The sequence below is a fragment of the Sceloporus occidentalis genome, unplaced genomic scaffold (genome assembly GCF_023333645.1).
Source record: "Sceloporus occidentalis isolate IW3139 unplaced genomic scaffold, rSceOcc1.0.p SCAF_3, whole genome shotgun sequence".
NCBI lineage: Eukaryota > Metazoa > Chordata > Lepidosauria > Squamata > Phrynosomatidae > Sceloporus > Sceloporus occidentalis.
Window position 1 is genome coordinate 242,767,310 of NW_028316983.1, and position 18,669 is coordinate 242,785,978.

Below are 18,669 nucleotides of genomic sequence, written 5' to 3' on the forward strand. Positions count from 1 at the left end.
GGAAACATCAACATTTGTTTCCATTAGCTTTGTGCATAATGCACTTTCTTTAATGTGGCCGAACAAGGAAAATATCATTCCCCGATTAGAAATCTGCAGATGGCATTATTCTTTGACAGTACTGACTCTCTAAATAGTGAACAGAAAATGTAAATGGGGTACACATCTCACAGTAAAATGAATGTTGCCTCTGGTAAAGGCACTTGGGTGGTAGATGAAGTTTTTGACTGTTTTAGCCTAATAGTACACTGTTGCGTTGTTGTACTGCTTCTGACATAATGCTAAATGGAAAAAAAACTAGATACAAAATGAGCTGTTTGAGTGAAGAAAAGAATATTTCTTTTATGCCTTTTAACCACATCTTGCACCGGCTTCTCTGCATCTTTTCCATGATGCTCTTACAAATTATTTCCACATGTTGTGCATTTCTTCCAGTCATTTTGAAAAGTTCAGAGCCCAAATTATGCCAAAAAAAAGTGTGAAAAGGTCTAGTACAAAATTTGACTGGGTAAGAAATTAAATCTCAGAGCTACTTTTTTCAATGTTTCCTCTGGGTTGAAGAACCTCTGTAGGACTCAGTTCTTAACCCAAGATCTCTTAATTCAAGATGGGGACTTCTGCCTAGGAAGAAATACTGGACAGTGAAGGAAGTGCATAAGAGGAAAATCAACTTTTTTGAGATGTTGTGCTGGAAAAGAGTGCTGCAGATACCATGGACAGCCAAATGCCTGGAACGATGGAGGGCAGGAAGACTGCATGCCAGATGGTTCGACTCAATCAGAGTGACTATGGGCCTGAGCTTGCAGGACCTGAGTAAAAAGTAATAGAGCATAGAAGGGGGTCTTGGAGATGACTCAACCACAGGATTATCTCGTGTCAAGGACGACTTGAGGGCAGTTAACAACAACAAAGGTTTCAAACATTACACTTAAAATGAAAACTCTTGGATCACACTTGTGGGAACATTTTTGAGCACCAGACATTAAGTAGATATAGCCTATGAGAGGGATTTAGGGATTTACAACTATTTACCTTGCAATTATTATCACATTTAAGAACTGGAAACACAAGCCATTTGCACAGCATGTCTAAAAGGAGAACTTCCAATAATCAGTGATCAAGATAAACTATATAATGGAATGCATTACCAGGAATCTCTCTTCTTTTTCCAGCCATCGCTGGTCTTCTTCCATTTCTTGTTGCTGTCGTATCAATCTCTCCTCCATTAGATGTGCTGGTAGAACTTGCCCTATTCCTCGCAGATCCAAACTGCCAGAATCCTACCAGACCAAGGGGAGGGGGATGGAGAAAACAGAAACAAACCCTGAAATATTAAACACTTTTCACTTTATTTTATTTTACTGGTTAAAGTAAGTGTCACTAACATATACCATGCATTTTTTCTTAGGGAAGAAGCCTTCTGAAGATAGATAAAGTTCCTTTTCTGATAAAAATTTTAATTTAAGTACTGATTAACAGTACTACCTTGTTAAACATGGGGCAAACTAATTCATTTATTCTGGCTATGAGAGAGTTTTAGATTCAAAAATCAATCCAGCCATGACACCAGCTATCAGCTTAATCCAATTTATTGTAATTTCAAGAATAAATAGCAGCTGCCCAGAGCCCTGTACGATAAAAAGTGGTATTTTTCTGTCCATCTACCTGATTGAACAGAAAGCTGAAAAAAAATTGTCACAAAGCAATAAAAAAGAGGACGATGAATGTTTAGCACGTAACCTGAAGAGGCCCAGTCCCAACAAAAGATCTAAAAAACCCTCTCCCTACATTTGAAAGGCTCTGGGTCACTGTAGCATCAGTTGATTCTAACTGGTGTTGTAATGGTCTACTGAGCCCTGTTCCAAACATCTCTTAGTATGTAATAATACTACCACCTATCCACAGTTGCTCTTCAGAATCGAAGAAGAACATGTAAATTCCAGCACTGCTTAAATTTCCTTCTTCTACTGTAGTGTGCAAAACATCTGATATTTCTAACAACTGAGCAAGGAAACAGGTAGAATCAGCAGCACAGAGACAAGAAGGAGGACTATAAGAGGACTCTGGCTAGCTGTAGCATTCTCAGAACAAACAGTTCTTACACCCAGCAGATTTGAAGACTTCATTTTGGTCAGACAGTAACAGAGTATGCAAAGTTTAACTTGTTAAAACTGGAGAAATTATAAAAATTCAACTCGCTCTGTTGCTTTGCTCAGACTTTTAATATTTATGTCTGACAACCATACACACCCCACAGTAAAATAAAAGAGATGGAGGTTTTGGATCAGGAGGCCAGCTGGAGAGAGGGATGAAAACAATAATGCCTTCACTTTAAGTTCTATATGTCACTAAAATACATGGATTATTCACTTTAATAAGGAAGTATTTACTGTATTTCACCAAAAGCTACTGGGACATTTGCAAATCCAAATACTCTTGCGTTCCCCCTCCCCCCCCCCCATATAGTAATTGACATTTTAGTTAAAAGTTTAGCCTCTTTCGTTATAATATAAATCAACAGTGACAAAGTCAAAACTGGTGCAGGAACAAGGATTTGGGGAGAAGTTTCTGTAGAAGAAAGCAAGAGGAAGAGGAGTTGCAAATTATTTTGTGGCTCCCTGCCATAGAACACTGACACAGGGTTCAACTTCCTTCCAGCCTAAGGCATGCATACGATCTACTAAGGCTTCATGGTCATTTGGATATAGCCACTTGGCTGCAGCAGTGGATCAAGTTTTCACTGCCCTAAAATTATCTGGGGACTCTAAAGAGCTTACTTATAAAAGCAGTACAGCTCAGAAGCATCTGTGACCTGATTTCATCACACACTTAAGCTTCCTTTAGGCATTCCAAGTGAACTAATGAAGAGGCCTGGCAGTGAGGATACCAGAAAAAGAGCAAAGAAGGTTCTAAGGTGGTAAAATCAAATCTGCATGGATTGCAGTGCTATGGCAATGTTATGGACCAAGTGAAAAAATTGGTTGGTTTGTTCAGCAGCTACAATTCCATGTATGATAAACGGAAAAAAGGTGAGGTGCTTTGACCATTGTATGTGTGCTGTGAAATAGCCACTAAGAAGGAAGAAACTATTTATTTCATTTATTTACGTATGCACGTATTTACATCCTTGCCTTTTTCCTTATACAGGAACTAAGGTGGCTCTCTCTCTCTCTCTCTCTCTCACACACACACACAGGATACAGCTTAAAAAAAAAAAGAATGGCAGTTCAGTCAAGAAAATAAGGTTAAAACAATACAATACACAATAAAATCATTTCCCAAAAAAGAGAGATAAAAACAGATAAAAATATGATATGCTACATGCTTGTATGCAATATGTTGAAATTGCCAAGGGATAGACCTTGTGACCTGGGATAGATAGATGAATACAAGGGAGAGGTCATTATGGAGTGGCAGCCCAGGACCATAGAGATGTCCTATATTTTATGCAGGAATTACATTTACAATGAATATACTAGTATTATTACCAGTGTTTCATACAACAAGCACACTATAAAGGGAATTATAGTTTTTCAGCCTTGAACAAACCACTTTGATCTTTTTGGAAAGGCAGAGGCATTTGATACCATCAGACATATTATCCTTTTGTATCATTTGGTTGATATAGGATGTGGGAGTGTTGCTTTACCATGGTTCCAGTTTGTCTTGGCTGAACTTGTGGTCTCTTCCAACTCTATGATTCTATGAACATTCCCAAAAGGTAGTGCTGGGGGACTATTGTTCATCCTTTTGGGTATTAGCCTGCTGGATTCCACAGGGCCCAATACTATCCTTTAACATCCATCTACATGAAGGAGTTATCCAAAGGTTTGGTGTTGGATGCCATCGGTATGCTGATTATACCCAGCTCTAGCTCTCTCTTACAATTCATGCCAAGGAGGTTGTAGAAGTCCTGCATTGTTATCTGGATGCTGTGAAGGACTGGATGTGGATGAATAAACTAGGCAGAAATTCTACTGATAAGTAGGAAAACCAACTTGGGGGTGGGATCCTAGCCTGTTCTGGAGTTGCACTCTCTCTCAAACACCAGATCTGTAGTTTGGGTGGGCTCTTTGACCCAGCATTGAACATGGAAGATCTGGTGGCTGAGGTGCCCAGGATCATCTTTGCCCAACTTGGGTTAATGTACTAGCTATGCCATTTCCTGGGGAAGTCAGATCAAGACACAGTGCTTTTATGCCTTAGTTATTTCTCAGTTATTGTTGCTGTGTGGCTTCAAGTCATCTCTAACTGATGGCAACCCTATCACACAGTTTTCTCGGCAAGATTTGTTTAAAGGGGGGTTGCATTTGCCTTTCTCTGAGGCTGAGAATGTGAGACTTGGCCAAGGTCACTCAGTAGGTTTCTGTGGTTGAGCAGGGATTTGAACCCTGTTCTCCAGAGTCAATGCTCAAACCATTACAACACTCTGGCTCTCACCTCCTGATTAGGCTACTGAAATGAACTCTACATGGGGCTGCCCTTGAAAAGTGTTCAGAAACTGCAGTTAGTGCAAAACGTAGCAACCAGATTAGTGCTGGTTGTGCATTTTAAAGCCCACATTCTTACAAGAAGTGTTCTGGCTTCCAGTTTGCTTGCAAGTTCAATTCAAGGTTCTTGCTTTCACCTACACAGCCCTAACAGTTTGGGATCTTCAGAGAATGTCCTGCTGTGTGACACACTTCCCAAGGTTGGGTTTGTGTGCACTCAAAACAGGGTTTCCACTCTAGTAGCACCCAACAAAAGAACAACCTGGCAAAGGAAGTTAGGCTGGCTCTGTCTATTCAGAGCTTCCAGAGGGTAGCTAAAACAGTGTTGTTCCACATGGCCTTTAATATTTAAAGTGTTCTGTTTTAATTGTTTTAAAATTGTATTTTAGGGCCATTTTTAAAGAATATTTGAATGTGTTTTTAAATTTTTAAATCTTTGTACTATTTTATTTGCCTTTATTTGTTCATTACTTCAGGAGCCCTTGTGGGCTGGGAGGTGATATAGGTGCTATACATACCAGCCTAAAGTGCGCCCTCGTCATGTGCTAGGGGTTGGCCGAGGGCGCACCGCCCATACATGCCTCACTCCTAGCACATGACAAGGGCGTCAAAATGGTGGCGCCCTGTACACACTGGCGCCGCCATTTTGATCCAACGGACGCTTAGCGTCCGCTCATCCTGGTGTCATTGTGACGTCAAAAGTGTGCCATTGGTGCACTGCAGCATCAGAATCGCACCGCAAGAAGAACCCGCTTTTTAAGGGTTCTTTTTGCTATGCAAGGGAGCCGCGTGGTTTGTCCGCTGCGGCTCCCTCGCGCAGTAAAACAAGGCACGGATAGACCGCCCTTTTTGGGCGGTCTGTATCCCGCCATAGATATACCTTAAATAAACAAATCCTTAGAACACTATTTTTAATATACAATGTATAGTTATGGTCCTATGGCTTTAAGGGAAGAAGAGAACAGCTTAGAATATGTAAAAGTGACAAAGTATCACTAAAGAAAGAACAAAGGGGAACAAAATTAAAAAGGGAGGTGAATAATTAGATAGAAGAGTTCTTAGCTAGAATGCACCCATTAGTCAGAAAACAAGATAGTATCTTCAACTTGTTAAGTATCTGACCAGAAATTACCTCCATGTTTGGCTGCCACATGGATATTTCTTGCTGCCGATGGTTCCAGGATTCTGTCTGTTCCAAGAGAGAGGCCTGGCCTGGGTAAATGCTACCAGCCATAGCTGGAATCCCATGAGAACTGGGATAGCCTGAGACCTACACAAAATATTGAGAAATGCTTAAACTATTAGGCAGACTATTTCACATTTTAGGAGTGTTGTCACCTTAAATTGAGGGGGAAGAATGATTTCACAGTAAGAATTCAAACAAGAGAAATGAGAAAATATGTGGCCTGATGTTTCTAGTCACTGTCTGACATAGGTCCAAAATACACTGCAGAAATAATCCAGTTCAAGACTGCTTTAACTGCCCTGGAATCCTGGGAACTGTAGTTTACTGTGACACCAGAGACAACTAAATGTCTCACAAAACTACAGTTCCCAGAATTCCCTAGCAATGACCCGGGACAGTTAAAGTGATCTTAAACTGGATTATTTCTGCAGTATGTTTTGGACGATAGTCTTAGGTGCAGTCTAAATATGCACAGATGATTTATCTCCTAGAAAAAGAAATTTTAAACTCTTTTACTGAATAAGCACATACCAAAACATTTGACTTATGGATGTTACACAAGGACAGTACTCATTATTATTCCATCTGCATTTCTCTATACATCCTGGTAAAGATAATCTCTAGTATATCCTCCAAGTTTATATGTCTGGGGTGATGGGAGGTAATAGGCACAAATGGTTGGCGGATGTCCCAAAAGTTTCTCCACTGTGATTTGGAGATACTTTAAAGATCAGTTTTAAAATGAATAGTAATGCTTCCACATAGTCCTATCTGTGCGTCCTTGCAATAATTATATGTGAAATGAGGGCAATACAAGATCAAAGTTGTTGAAAAGATAGCCGTTGTGCCTCCAGACCCCCTGGACACAGGTTTCCATGTGAAAATATGAAAGGCTTCAAAGAGACTACTGGGGAACTAAGTCTTATTGAATAAATAATTCTTTCACATCTGCGTGGCATTTGCAGCTTACAGTTTGATCAAAGCAGTTATCTGCAAAAGTCCTGTATAAACAAGGAATGTTTGTTACACCTTTAAGACATCTAGTCTTTGATCTCTGACCTCACACCTTCTGTTTAATCCCACTCTTTGTTTTATCCACAATTTTCCCTAGCAGTCTTGTTGATGTGTCCCAACTAAAATTTAACGAAATGGAACTGCATTTGTTTCTGCTCCAGTAAAGACAACATAATCTTCTGTGATTTGAGAAATGTTGTAATATCCTTCAAGATCAGGTTCTCAGGTTTACATAGGTCTATGTCAATGTCAATGGCACTACTAAGATCTTCCTTTTAATCATTATCAACACCCACTATTTCTTACTTGTATCTGCTGAAATCTACATCTATGCTATCTATGGGCCCAAACAAATAGGCCAAAATAAAGCTGCTTCAGGTCATTTTGGAGTTATGCTGTTTAAATGACACACGTATCTTAAGAGGCCAGAATCTGTGCCAAAGCTGCGCTCCAGTCCTTAAGACTGGATCGTGGCTTTGGCATGGCTTCTGGATTCAGTAGGTACGCATCATAAACAGCATAACTCCAAAGTGACCCGAAGCAGCTTTAATTTGGCCTGTCTGTTCTGGCCCTACAGTATATGCCTCTCTTTTAAACTCATATTGCCCTTCTTACTGGCACTGCTCAAATGTGCCTATGAAAAACATCCCACCCTCATATTTACATTTCTATGTATAACTGCAGGCAATATAATTGTGGACTTTATCACATGTGGGAAAATCAGGGAATTCAAAAGGCATTATCCAGGGAAAGTCACACGATTGCGGCTAAGTCACAATTAGAGAGGGTTTATCCCAGGAATAAACCGGGATTTCCCCGTGAATGATTTGTTGCTGGTTATTCCCGAGATAAATCTTGTCTAATTGTGATGTCATGTGATCATCGTAGCCACAATCGTGCAACTTTCCCTGGATAATGCCTTTTGAATCCCCCGATTTCCACTGTACAGTGCTACCTCGGGTTACGAAATTAATTCGTTCCGCGGCGCCGTTCGTAACCCGATACATTTCGCAACCCGAAAAGCCGCTGGAAAGCTGCTAGCCGCGCTTCCGATTTAAATTTCGCGCCGAAATTAATTTCGTAACCCGAAAAATCTTTCGTAACCCGGAACAGTTTTTTTAAATCTAACTTTTTCGTAACCCGGAAATTTCGTAACGCGGTCAATTCGTATCCCGGGGTACCACTGTATGATAAAGTCCTATGTCACCTCCATCCTCCTAAGATGTCTTTCCCTGTATCACCTCCAAGCTTATAGTAGTCTTTCATTCTCATTCTGCTGCAGGCACAGAAGCTTCACTGCTGTTGTCATGTGCCTTCAAATCATATCTGACTTATGGTGAGCCTAAGCCTCATAGGGTTTTCTTGGCAAGTTTCTTCTTCCATTGCCATCCTCTGAAGCTCAGAGATTGTGACTTGCACAGGCTCACCCATGGACAAGCCGGGATTAAAACCCTGGTATCCAGAGTCCAATGCTCAAACCACTACGCCACACTGTCTCTCAGAAGTTTCATTACATTAAGACAATAAGTCAATCTGTATTTTCAGTTCTTGGTACATCTCAAGCTTTTATATTCGGAGGTCAAAACCTTCTTAATATGATATAGCCACAATTCGGCTAAAGTCATTCCTTTAAGTCTCTGCACGCAGCACTCATTTAATGGTGAACTCAGTAGTAGACTAAATGTTACGCATGCAAAGGGCCCTGGGTTCAATTCCCATAATCTCCAGTAAAGTGAGGCAAGGACAGAAAAACATACCTGGTGAAGGGCTTCTGCCCATCACAATAAACATGTTTTAGGTGAGCCAAACCAACATGATAAGGCAGAATCATGACAAGGCTCCCTTCTGCTGTTATCAGTCACTTTTTGTTGTTATTTGGGCACAGAATTTGTTTTAGGCAACCTCACAAAAACAAGGAATTTTTTAAAGCAACACCATTCCAGGTTTGTTTATATCCTGTAGTTCCATGATCACAAAGTGTAAATAAATAAACATGTACTGGTTTAAGAATTCAGTATTTTTAGAATCCCACTGTTCAGTTTAAACAGGGATTTCTAAATTTACAGAATCCAAATCTTGCAAAATAAAGACAAATAACACTTTTCCCTACATTTCTACAGTCTTTGTCTATCTGAATAAAAGTCTATGATCAAGGTTTTTTTAAAAAATGTTTTGTTCAGTGTATGGTAGTCAATTGGCAATAAATATTTAATGGAAATAACAGCAGAGATAAACATTGAGAAGCTCAAAATTCTTACAAAATAATTCTCTTCAAAAAGTTCATATACTATTAAAGCAATGCAATAAAAGGAGTGCTTTTACCTGGTAATGATTGGGCTGTACCATATGCTGTGGACTGGGATAAAATCCTTCACTCGATCGTGGACTAGGATAACCGGGTCTGCTAGGCTAGAAATCAAAAGAAACCGCTTTCTTTAGAAAACAAAACAAGAGCTCCCAATGAAATTAAACAAGAGTACCAACAGCCAAGAAAGGAGTGGCTTTTATTTATGCATTTAGTCACACACTCCATCCTAACAGGTTCAGGGTATCAGATTCAATTTTCTTTTGGTGTTGGAGATACAAAACTTGTTGTTGTTACAAGTATTTATAAAAATGCTGCTGGCATCTTAGGAGACATCCCCAGCTTTCTCTCATACTGGAAAGAACACCCTAAGAACATACCCTAAGATTGCATGTACAGCGCTGTGTAAATTTACAGCGCTTCATAAATAAAGGTTAATAATAATAATAATAATAATGTTTGTGTATGTACCTTCAAGCTGTGCGTTGACTTATGGTAACCCAATGAATTTCATAGGGTTTCTTAGGCAAGGAGATGGTTTTGCCAGTTCCTTCCTCTGAAACACAGTCTATAGCACCTGATATTCACTGGCAATCTACCATCCAAGTACTAACCACCTGCTATAATAAAAGTGTTCACCCCCTAAAAACAAAGTTGCTATGCTCCTTGCTTCAGAATTACTGATTTTACCCACATACAAATTTGAATCATCAATAATCTAGTTAAACATCTACAAATCAACTATTACTTTACTTTTAAATGGGTGATAACTGTAAAAATATGCTGAAGATTTCAGCACATCGTGAAATGCATGTCTGGGAAATCAAGTAAACTGAAACAAATCAGAATTAAAGACATATTTGCTTTTAAAGCCCTCTATCCCTTGGAGTAACACCCACTGAATGCAATGGGGTTTACTTCTGAAGAGAATAATACTCTCAGTTGCTGTAGCTGCTTTACACTCAGGTCAAGCAACACTTCATGGCACACTCAAGCTGATCCTGTCTGCATGTCCAAAGCAGAATGTGTATGTGAAAGGAAGAATGGTGCGTATGAAGAAAGAAATTCAATTATTAGTTCAAACCACTGAATCAATGCAACTAACCTAAGTGTTGAAGTTCCCACTGATTCAATGGGTAGACTCTAGTTGAGACTGACACCTGGGTTTAGGACTTATTGACCAAGACGCTACATTAAGCAGGAAGAGTACACTGTTCCATCTGAAAACTGTTTGTCCATCCCACCCCTCCCATCTAAGTATGGTTGTTTTGGACAAACACAAAGCACTATCCCATAGTCCTTTGAACTTTGTCCAAAATCTTCCTCCTGGAGCTGACACTGTTGCTCCTGCTTACTGATGGAGAGGAGAGGAAGCTGTGACATATGTCTGATGATGAAGAACTGGCTCATCTTGGCTCAGGGGAGGAAGGAAATGGAAGTACACTCATACATGAAATGCACTCAGAGATGAAGTGCACCCTCCTATCCTTTTCTCTTCAAGTATCATCATCTCAGCTACCTCCTACCTGCCTCTCTTCCGTACAGATAAGCATCAGTGGCATCCTATCTTGGAGCTTGACAGCTGTGTGGTCGGGTGGCGGTTAGGTTTTGGATGTTGCTCAAAGGGCTACCAGAAGAGTACCTTCCACTCCATCCAAAAATAAGATACATGCTTAGAAGCATATGCATGTCACTAGCAGGTTTCCAGCCATAATGTCTTAACAGTGATAACACCATGCCAAAATAGTAATTGATGGTGGTACTAATGTGAATCCTACAGATTGTTACTAAGTTCTCCATAAACTGTGTCAGCTTCTGTATATCATTCAGTGTGCGCTTCTGTATATCCTCACAACTTTGTGTTGTGAAATTCACCCTCATTCAATTCAAAATACATTCTGACTCAAAAATAGAAGACAGAAGGGTAAACTGGAATACTTTGCTTTAAGCCATGCCAGAAACCATCTTGATCCCAAAGAAAAGTAGAAATAAAAGATGTCAAGGCCATTATGTGTTAGTTATGTCCCATTCCTCATTAATCACAGCTTTCTTAGATTTTAACTGTTTGTGTTTCCAACTGAAGTTGCAGTTCTTCATTAATTTTATGAAAGAAAACAAATCCATCCAGATGAGTGCTAATAATTTAATGCCCTTAAATAAACCAGTTAGCTTACTGTTACAATTTATCCCATTTATTTAGTATTGCTAGTGCATTTATTCACTATCCAAGGCAATGAGTTCAAAGGCCTTAGGCAGTAAATCAGATTGTCCATTTCAGTCATTTAAATGTACAGCATACTGTGTCCTAAAGAGCTGAGCAAAGATAATTAGAAAAAGCAGTGTCTATACACCATCCTATTAAAATTCAATTAGAACAATTGAAAATCTAACAGAGCCTAGTCTGGTCACAGCTCTTCAAATCCACCTCAGATCTTACAATGTGTGTATGTGCTTTCAAATCGTCTGCCGACACAAATTTTACAGGGTTTTCTTAGGCAAGGAATACTCAGAGGTTGTTTTCCTGTTCTTTCCTATGAAATAAAGCCTACAGCACCTGGTATTTATTGGTGGTCTCCCATCCAAGTAGCAACCAGGGCTAACTCTGCTTAGCTTCCAAGATCACTTGGGATCTGGAGCTTTTGTGAAACCTCTTAAATAATTCCTGATTACCAAAGAAGGATTAACCTCATGAGCCTTCAGGGCGGCCTGTAGGCACGGCTTTCCCCAGTGTATTGGGGCCTCAGTGGCCAGAACGGCAGCCGCTGAGGCCCTGATCCGCCGCTTTCCGGGCCGCGGGGAAGCGGCAAAAGGCCGCTTCCCTGCAGCCTGGAAAGGGGTGTCCTTGAGGCTTCAAGCCCCAAGGACACCCCACGGCGGCGGGGAGGAGGAGAAAGGGGCCACTTGGCCCCTTTCTCCCTTGCGTTGCTGGGTGCAGCCGTTAAGTGCCCTCATGCCGAATGATAGCGGCACGTTCGTGACGCCATCATGGTGGCGGCCGTGTGGAACGGCCGCCACCATTTTGTGCGCACGGAGTGTGTACTAGGGTTAGGGGGTGTGGAAGCACCACCTCTTCCTAACCCTAGTACGCGCTCTGCGCGAACTTTAATGGCGGTCTGTAACCCGCCAATATGTTGCAGAACAGGGCCTTTTTAATATTAGTTGAGGTTCTGCCTACTAATAACATAACATCCAAAGCTCCCTTCCTACAGATTCATCTACTCTACTACTGTCTACTCTGAGAGGCTGCAGTGCTCGGGTCTCAAGGAAACAGAATCACAGAGTTGGAAGAGATGTCAAAGGCCGCCAAGTACAATCCCCTGCTATGCAGGAATACACAATCAAAGCACCCACAACAGATGGCTAGAAGGTTTTTTCAGGCCAGTTATCTAAAACTCTTTTTTCACTAGGGATGGCAGGGATTCAATATGGGATGTGGTGCAAAGCTTCAGCCCTTGCCAGCCTGCTTGAATCAAATCCTCATAGGCTGGCAGATCATTCACATTTTTATCATTGAATATATATCAGCTTTTGTAATAGCGAACACCCTAACATGTAAAGAACAGTCATGTGTTTTTAAGCATGTGGCATTCATGTATTCATGTATACGGGATAATACACTCATTGCTCAATGAGTGTATTAGGAACCTTTTTGGACTAGATTTTTGGGACTATCCTAATATACAAATAAACCACTGGCGAACTATAAACTTGCCACTTTGAGGCCCATTTGAAAGGAAAGCATATATAAATATAAAACAAACAAATAAATCAAAATCATATCAATACATAAAAATCTTGTCTTGTCAAGACTCTGTGATAGGTGATATGACATGAAGGCATGAAACAATAACAACCATTGAACAGAGGGCCAGGTATTGTGATGGCAATACATATCGTTTGGCAATACATACAGTTTTCCCCTTACAAAAAAATTAAAAACCCCAGGAACACTTCTTGGGTCCAAAAACATAATCATCAATGACCAGCAGCTTTAACATTTAACAAAATTACGTTTAAAAAAACCAAAAACCATCTATATGCCTTGGCATCCTGATGTCCTCTGTCCTGGACATTTTCTTACATTCAACTATTTTTAAATCATGTAAAGGACCTGAGAAGAGTTCCTATGACCCAGGCTTGTCCTGGCACAGAGGTTTATAAAAACACATTTTGGAAAGTGACTGGAAAAAAGCATGTCAGGAAAAGAAATGTGATGAGCAGCAGCAATCAAAAGTAATGCTGAGGCTTGGAGCGCAAACAAATTGAAGCAAATCATCAGCAAATGGTCTCATTATATATACAGTAAGGAATTTGTCGCAAGATAAAATAGAATGCAATGAACCCATTTCTAAATGATTCATTATTATGTCATAAACATAACTTTCTGAATGTCAAGGACTCTCACCAGTTAGTAATGTATGAAAAGACAGACTGGGTACAAAGAAAAATGTTTGATCCTTAGGCAAAACAATATAATCACAAGCAGTGTACTCCCTGAGAGGAGAGAATCTAAAGGTGAAAATATAAGTGTTAAAGATGCTGTCTACCTATCAGCATCCCAACTGCATCAAATTTAATTTAAGAACTTGCCAAGGACCATCGTCACGTTACAGAGATATAGCTAACAAGAAAAAATCTGAAGGACTGAAATAGAAATACACTGTGAGTAGAGATTAATTAGAACAAGGGTTATTTTCCAGATTTCAGTTAATAAATTATTAGTTGTTATATATGTTGAACATAGTTTGTATAGTGTTTTCTTGCACTGCACCATAGTATGTATTTTTCATCTATTAAATCCTTATCCTTAATGTTGGAAATGTTTCTCTGTTTAAAACGTCATGAGACAGATGTCATGAGAACTGAGCAGCAATTATTTTGCACTTCTTTCTACTTCTGCAGTTTTTAGTATGCTTTCCTTTAGTACCTCTGCAATGATTGACAGAAATGTTTTGGTTATGTTTTTAAAAGAAAAAAAAACAAAACCAATGTTACCTGGATTCTAACAATACTGATTCAGAGGCTCTCTCTTAATAGGTGTCCTATGAGTTGCTTCTTCTTCTGTTAACAAGCTAAGAGAATAAAGCAGTTACACTGTTTTAGTATAAAGGAAAAACCATCTGTAATACCTTGGGAGGAGCCTCATCTGATCCTCCAGAATCCCAGGACACTGTGACTTGCCGCCTTGATTCCATTCTCATTCGTTCCTCCTGCTGCAGCTTCTCTTCCTCCAGTATTGTACTAAGGGGAAGATAAATGTTGCACTGAAGATAAATGACATTCTGGCTCAGAGTGTAATAGATGTCGTCCTCAAGTCTCCTCCAAGCACATTCCCCAAACCAATGGTTCCAGACTGCAGACTAGTAAGGAATTTGCTAGACAAATATGTCTTCTTTTTAGACAGCAATAGAAATGGTTAGACTGTATAAGGCTAATAATGGGGAGGGGAAGTGGAGGCGGGGGGGGGGAACATGCCTTTGCAAAATTAGCAACTGGGTATTGAAACATAAGACTCTTTAAAAACCAAGACATATGGCAATAGAAGATATATTTAGAAATTTATGGGTGATTCCCCAGAAGAACATCATACACACACACACACACACACACACACACACACACACACACATTCTCATTCAAATTCCTTTTGATCTAATGGCACCAGTGTAATTATACTGAGGCAATTAATCAAGCACATACTTGCTTGAAAACATTCATACTCAACACGGAAAATAAGACTGCTGCATTTCTGAAAAGTCAGAAACAAGCATCAGACTTTCATTCTCTCTTTTATGAATAGACAGACAGATCATCTATTCAACTGGGAACTATCATCGCAGATTTTTAAAGACCAAATCCAAAATGTTATAGCTCACTTTTAACCCTTTACAGTACACAAATTCAACTCAACAAAAACTATGATAATTGCTTGGCTCCTAAAAGGAAACAAGAGAAAAACATTACTCACTAAATAAGAAAGGGTCTTAATCATTATTCCTTCAATACTTACCACTTCTTTGACACTTAAAGTGATTACTTGCAGATTTGTTGCTGCCTCAGAAATTCCCTCCTCCTTTCCCACATTGCAAATTACCAAGCTTGGATATTAGCCATCTTGAAAAAACTTGGGATACTGCTTTCTTATTAATTCCAGGCGATTAACTGGAGAGGCAACTACAACATCTACAAAATCCTATGTTATATGTATTCTTAGGAGTTCAACGCTGATCTGATCCATTTCCACTTTGGACTCCCTAGAGCAGCAAGCTAATCAATTTGGCACTGGAGCAAGCCCTGAACTTTGGATGCCAGTCAGAAGTTTCTCAAAGGCTGCTCAGAATCTACATCCTTCTTTTTTTCTTCTTCTTTGTCAAGCTCCTCCACTTAACTGCCTGGAATAAATAATGAAAGGCCTGAGATCTGCTGCTTTAGTCTATTACTCATTTCAAAAAGTAAATTCCTCCTTGATTGGCTATTAGATTCTGCTTTGTTGCTCTGCCAAACATCAAACCAAGCCACAGCTTTTACAAAGGTGGAGGAGGCAGAATCCCAGATAGTCATTCATTTCATTTGGTTGGTGAAAATATGTGAATTTTGAATATGCTGCCCTGCAATCTCAGTTCATGGCAATAGGAAGTACATTTCTATACTGCTTATCACTGCACTTAAGCACTCCCTAAGCGGTTTACAATATGTAAGCTAATTGCCCCCAACAAGATGGGTACTCATTTTAGAGACTTATGGAAGGATGGAAGGACTGAGCTGCTACTGAACTCATAACCTTGTGCTTTATGAGTGGCTGCAGTACAGGCATTTAACCACTGCGCCACTAGGGCTCTTAGTTCATCACTCAGTAGGCTTCAAACTCACACACCTCACTACCACAAAACCCTCGTTATGTGCCTTCAAGTCATTTCTGACTCATGGAAACTGTAAGACAAACCTATCATGGGGTTATCTTGGTGAGATGTGTGCAGAGGGGCCTTGCCTTTGCCTTTCTCTGAGGCTGAGAGAGAGTGTGATCTACCCATGATAACCCAGTGGATTTCTATAGCTGAATGAGGATCCAAACCCTGGTTTCCAGTCATACTTCAACGCTCAAACCACTACATCATTCTGGTTCTCTTCACAGCAAAATAGTGCATATTTTTCTGATGTGTAATCTTGAAGCAATAAATAAATAAATAAATACATACATACATACATAATAAAATTTATTTTTATCCCGCCCTTCTGTGTAACGCAATCAGGGCAGCTTACAACATTGAAATATACATTCCATAACATAACCCCTAGTCCCACCCCCACCCCTAAAATACAATTAAACCAATTACAATTAAAACATACTTAAAAACAATAGTAATAAATATTCAATAAACAGTAACTGTAGCCAGTCAGAGGTCAACTACTTGGGTCTTCTTTTCGGTGGCCGGATATCTATCTAGGAAAGGCCTGCTGGAAGAGATCCATCTTAACAGCTTTTTAAAAGCTGTTTAAGGTGGTAATATGATGGATCTCTTCTGGCAGGCTGTTCCATAATCTGGGAGCGATGGCTGAAAAGGTCCTCTAGGAGGTTGGAGACAATCTAATTTTTAAAAGTTGAAGCAAGTTCCTCCCAGAGGACCTAAGTGCATGGGGTGGAGTGTACAGAAGAAGGCGGTCCAGGAGATAGCTTGGACCTAAGCCACTGAGGGCTTTAAAGCGGATAACCAACACCTTGTACTGGGGTGGAAACTAATGGGCAGCCAGTGAAGTGATGTTAAGATTGGTGTTATATGGTCTCTTCTGGATGTACCTGAGACCAATCTGGCTGCCATATTCTGTACTAGTTGAATTTTCCGGACCAAGCACGAGGGTAGCCCCATGTAGAGTGCATTACAGAAATCAGGACGGGAGGTTACCAGCACATGTACCACGGTTTCAAGATCCCTAACTTCCAGAAAAAGGTGCAGTTGGCATATCAGCCAAAGCTGATAACAGGTGCTCCTGACTCTTGCATTTACCTGATTTGTCACCTAGAGCGACAGATGTAGGAACACCTCCAGACTGTTCGCACACAGTCCTTGAAAGAGAGTGTGACCCCATCTAGGACTGGAGGTTGTATCCCTATACCTGGGTTCGGGGCTGCTACCACGAGTACATCCGTTTTGTCTGGATTCAGTTTCAATCTGTTTTACCTCATCCAGTCCATTACTGCCAGCAAGAAAAAGGGTAGAGAAGAGCTGGAGAAACTCAAACTTTTGCACAAGTTGAATGTGGGAGGACAGTGTGTAAATCTACAGCACTAAATAAATAAAGTATAATAATAATAATAATAATTCCTTAGCAAAACAAGATTGCAGAGAATTAAAATATTCTATTAGGGTATATGAAGTTAATTTATGGAAATGAAGTGAGAAAGTCCCATTTCATTTTCCTTCTTCAAAGCAAAGAGATTTGTAGTATCTTTTTCAACGTTCATGATAGCCACCAAGATCCCAGAAACAGTTTTATTTTATGAGCCATTCCATGCTAACTCTAAACTGCACACAACAGCAAACCCCAAAACTTGATTTTGCTGTGTGCCTCATTTATTTTTAAAGAATAGAACGAACTTGGAGACAAGCAAAGAAAGTATGGGCTTGTTGTCTTAAAACAGTCATAAACAGAAGAGAGAGACTACAGGCATGACCATGACAAACATGCAGAGTCACAAGAACGCCTACTTGCTGCCAGCTAAAAGGGAATCCTGCATTCTTAGCCACATGCCTAGCCATTTATCTCTACTCATCGCTATGATGTCTCTGACATTTGCCTTGGAAAAATTAAGTCTAAACAGATGTAGCAAGAATTCATGATATTTTTCACTTTCAAATTTAGGCTTTTCCTGTTTCTTTAAGAGTAGCCATGTATTTCTAAGTACATGTCTCACGAAGGTATTAACATGGACTCTGCCATTGTTCCTCCAAAACAGATTTTGGAGCAATGAGGTTTTGAAACTATTTTCTAAATAGAGAGAAGCTGCAGAACAGCCTTACTTTTAAAACAGCCTTTCCAAAGATAGAGAATTAGTGGGCCATGGGCTAAAGTTTGCCTTTTATAGCTGAGAACTTGCATAGGAGAGCAGACTACTGCCCACTGCCAGAAAACCACTCCAACTTAGGTTTTAGCTTCTAGCATACTCCCTGCATCTTCATCCTAAGGGCATTCTTTCAAATGGCACTGTGGAGTGAATCTGTAATCACATCTGGGGGTTAGCTGTAAGAGAAAGATATTTAGCACAAGCTCAAAATCACTTTATGACTCGCAACAAGCGTTTCAAATCAGAAGCATCAAGACAACCCTGTCCCAAAATCCTGATTAGTTGAAATGAAGCATTTTCTGTAAACAGAAAAAGTGTGTGTGAGATGAAATAACTGAATGCATGGAGGGAGCTGGGGATGAGAACTCTTTGCCTTGTTCTCAAGCTGACAGGCTAAGTCTCGAATGGAGATGAACTGAACTTCTTGTGCTGCTCTATACAACTAAGAACTTTGGTTCATTAGGACTACTGAACATGATAACATTCTTCTTGCAGACCTTACTTGCCACCACAGCAGGGTCAGGAGTGAACAAGAAGTGACTGGGACATGCATTCATGTGTCTTCAGCTAAAGTCTTTTTGAAGAATGCCTAAAGAGGGCTTGTGAGAAGCTT

General features: G+C 40.0%; 1 protein-coding gene across 18 annotated transcripts in view; it reads right to left on the reverse strand.

Annotated features, from left to right (window-relative positions):
- The window catches only part of PTK2 (protein tyrosine kinase 2), a 261,623-nt gene that overhangs the window by 29,042 nt on the left and 213,912 nt on the right, over positions 1-18,669 (reverse strand). For 16 of the 18 annotated variants that reach the window (XM_089518030.1, XM_089518031.1, XM_089518023.1 and 13 more), the window contains 4 exons: positions 14,125-14,236; positions 9,013-9,099; positions 5,623-5,760; positions 1,149-1,280 (listed from right to left, as the gene is read on the reverse strand). In XM_089518030.1, coding sequence (XP_089374156.1) covers positions 1,149-1,280; positions 5,623-5,760; positions 9,013-9,099; positions 14,125-14,236 — 469 coding nt within the window. The remainder of the gene's footprint in view (positions 1-1,148; positions 1,281-5,622; positions 5,761-9,012; positions 9,100-14,124; positions 14,237-18,669) is intronic. The other 2 variants (XM_089518034.1, XM_089518039.1) reach the window with 1 other exon arrangement.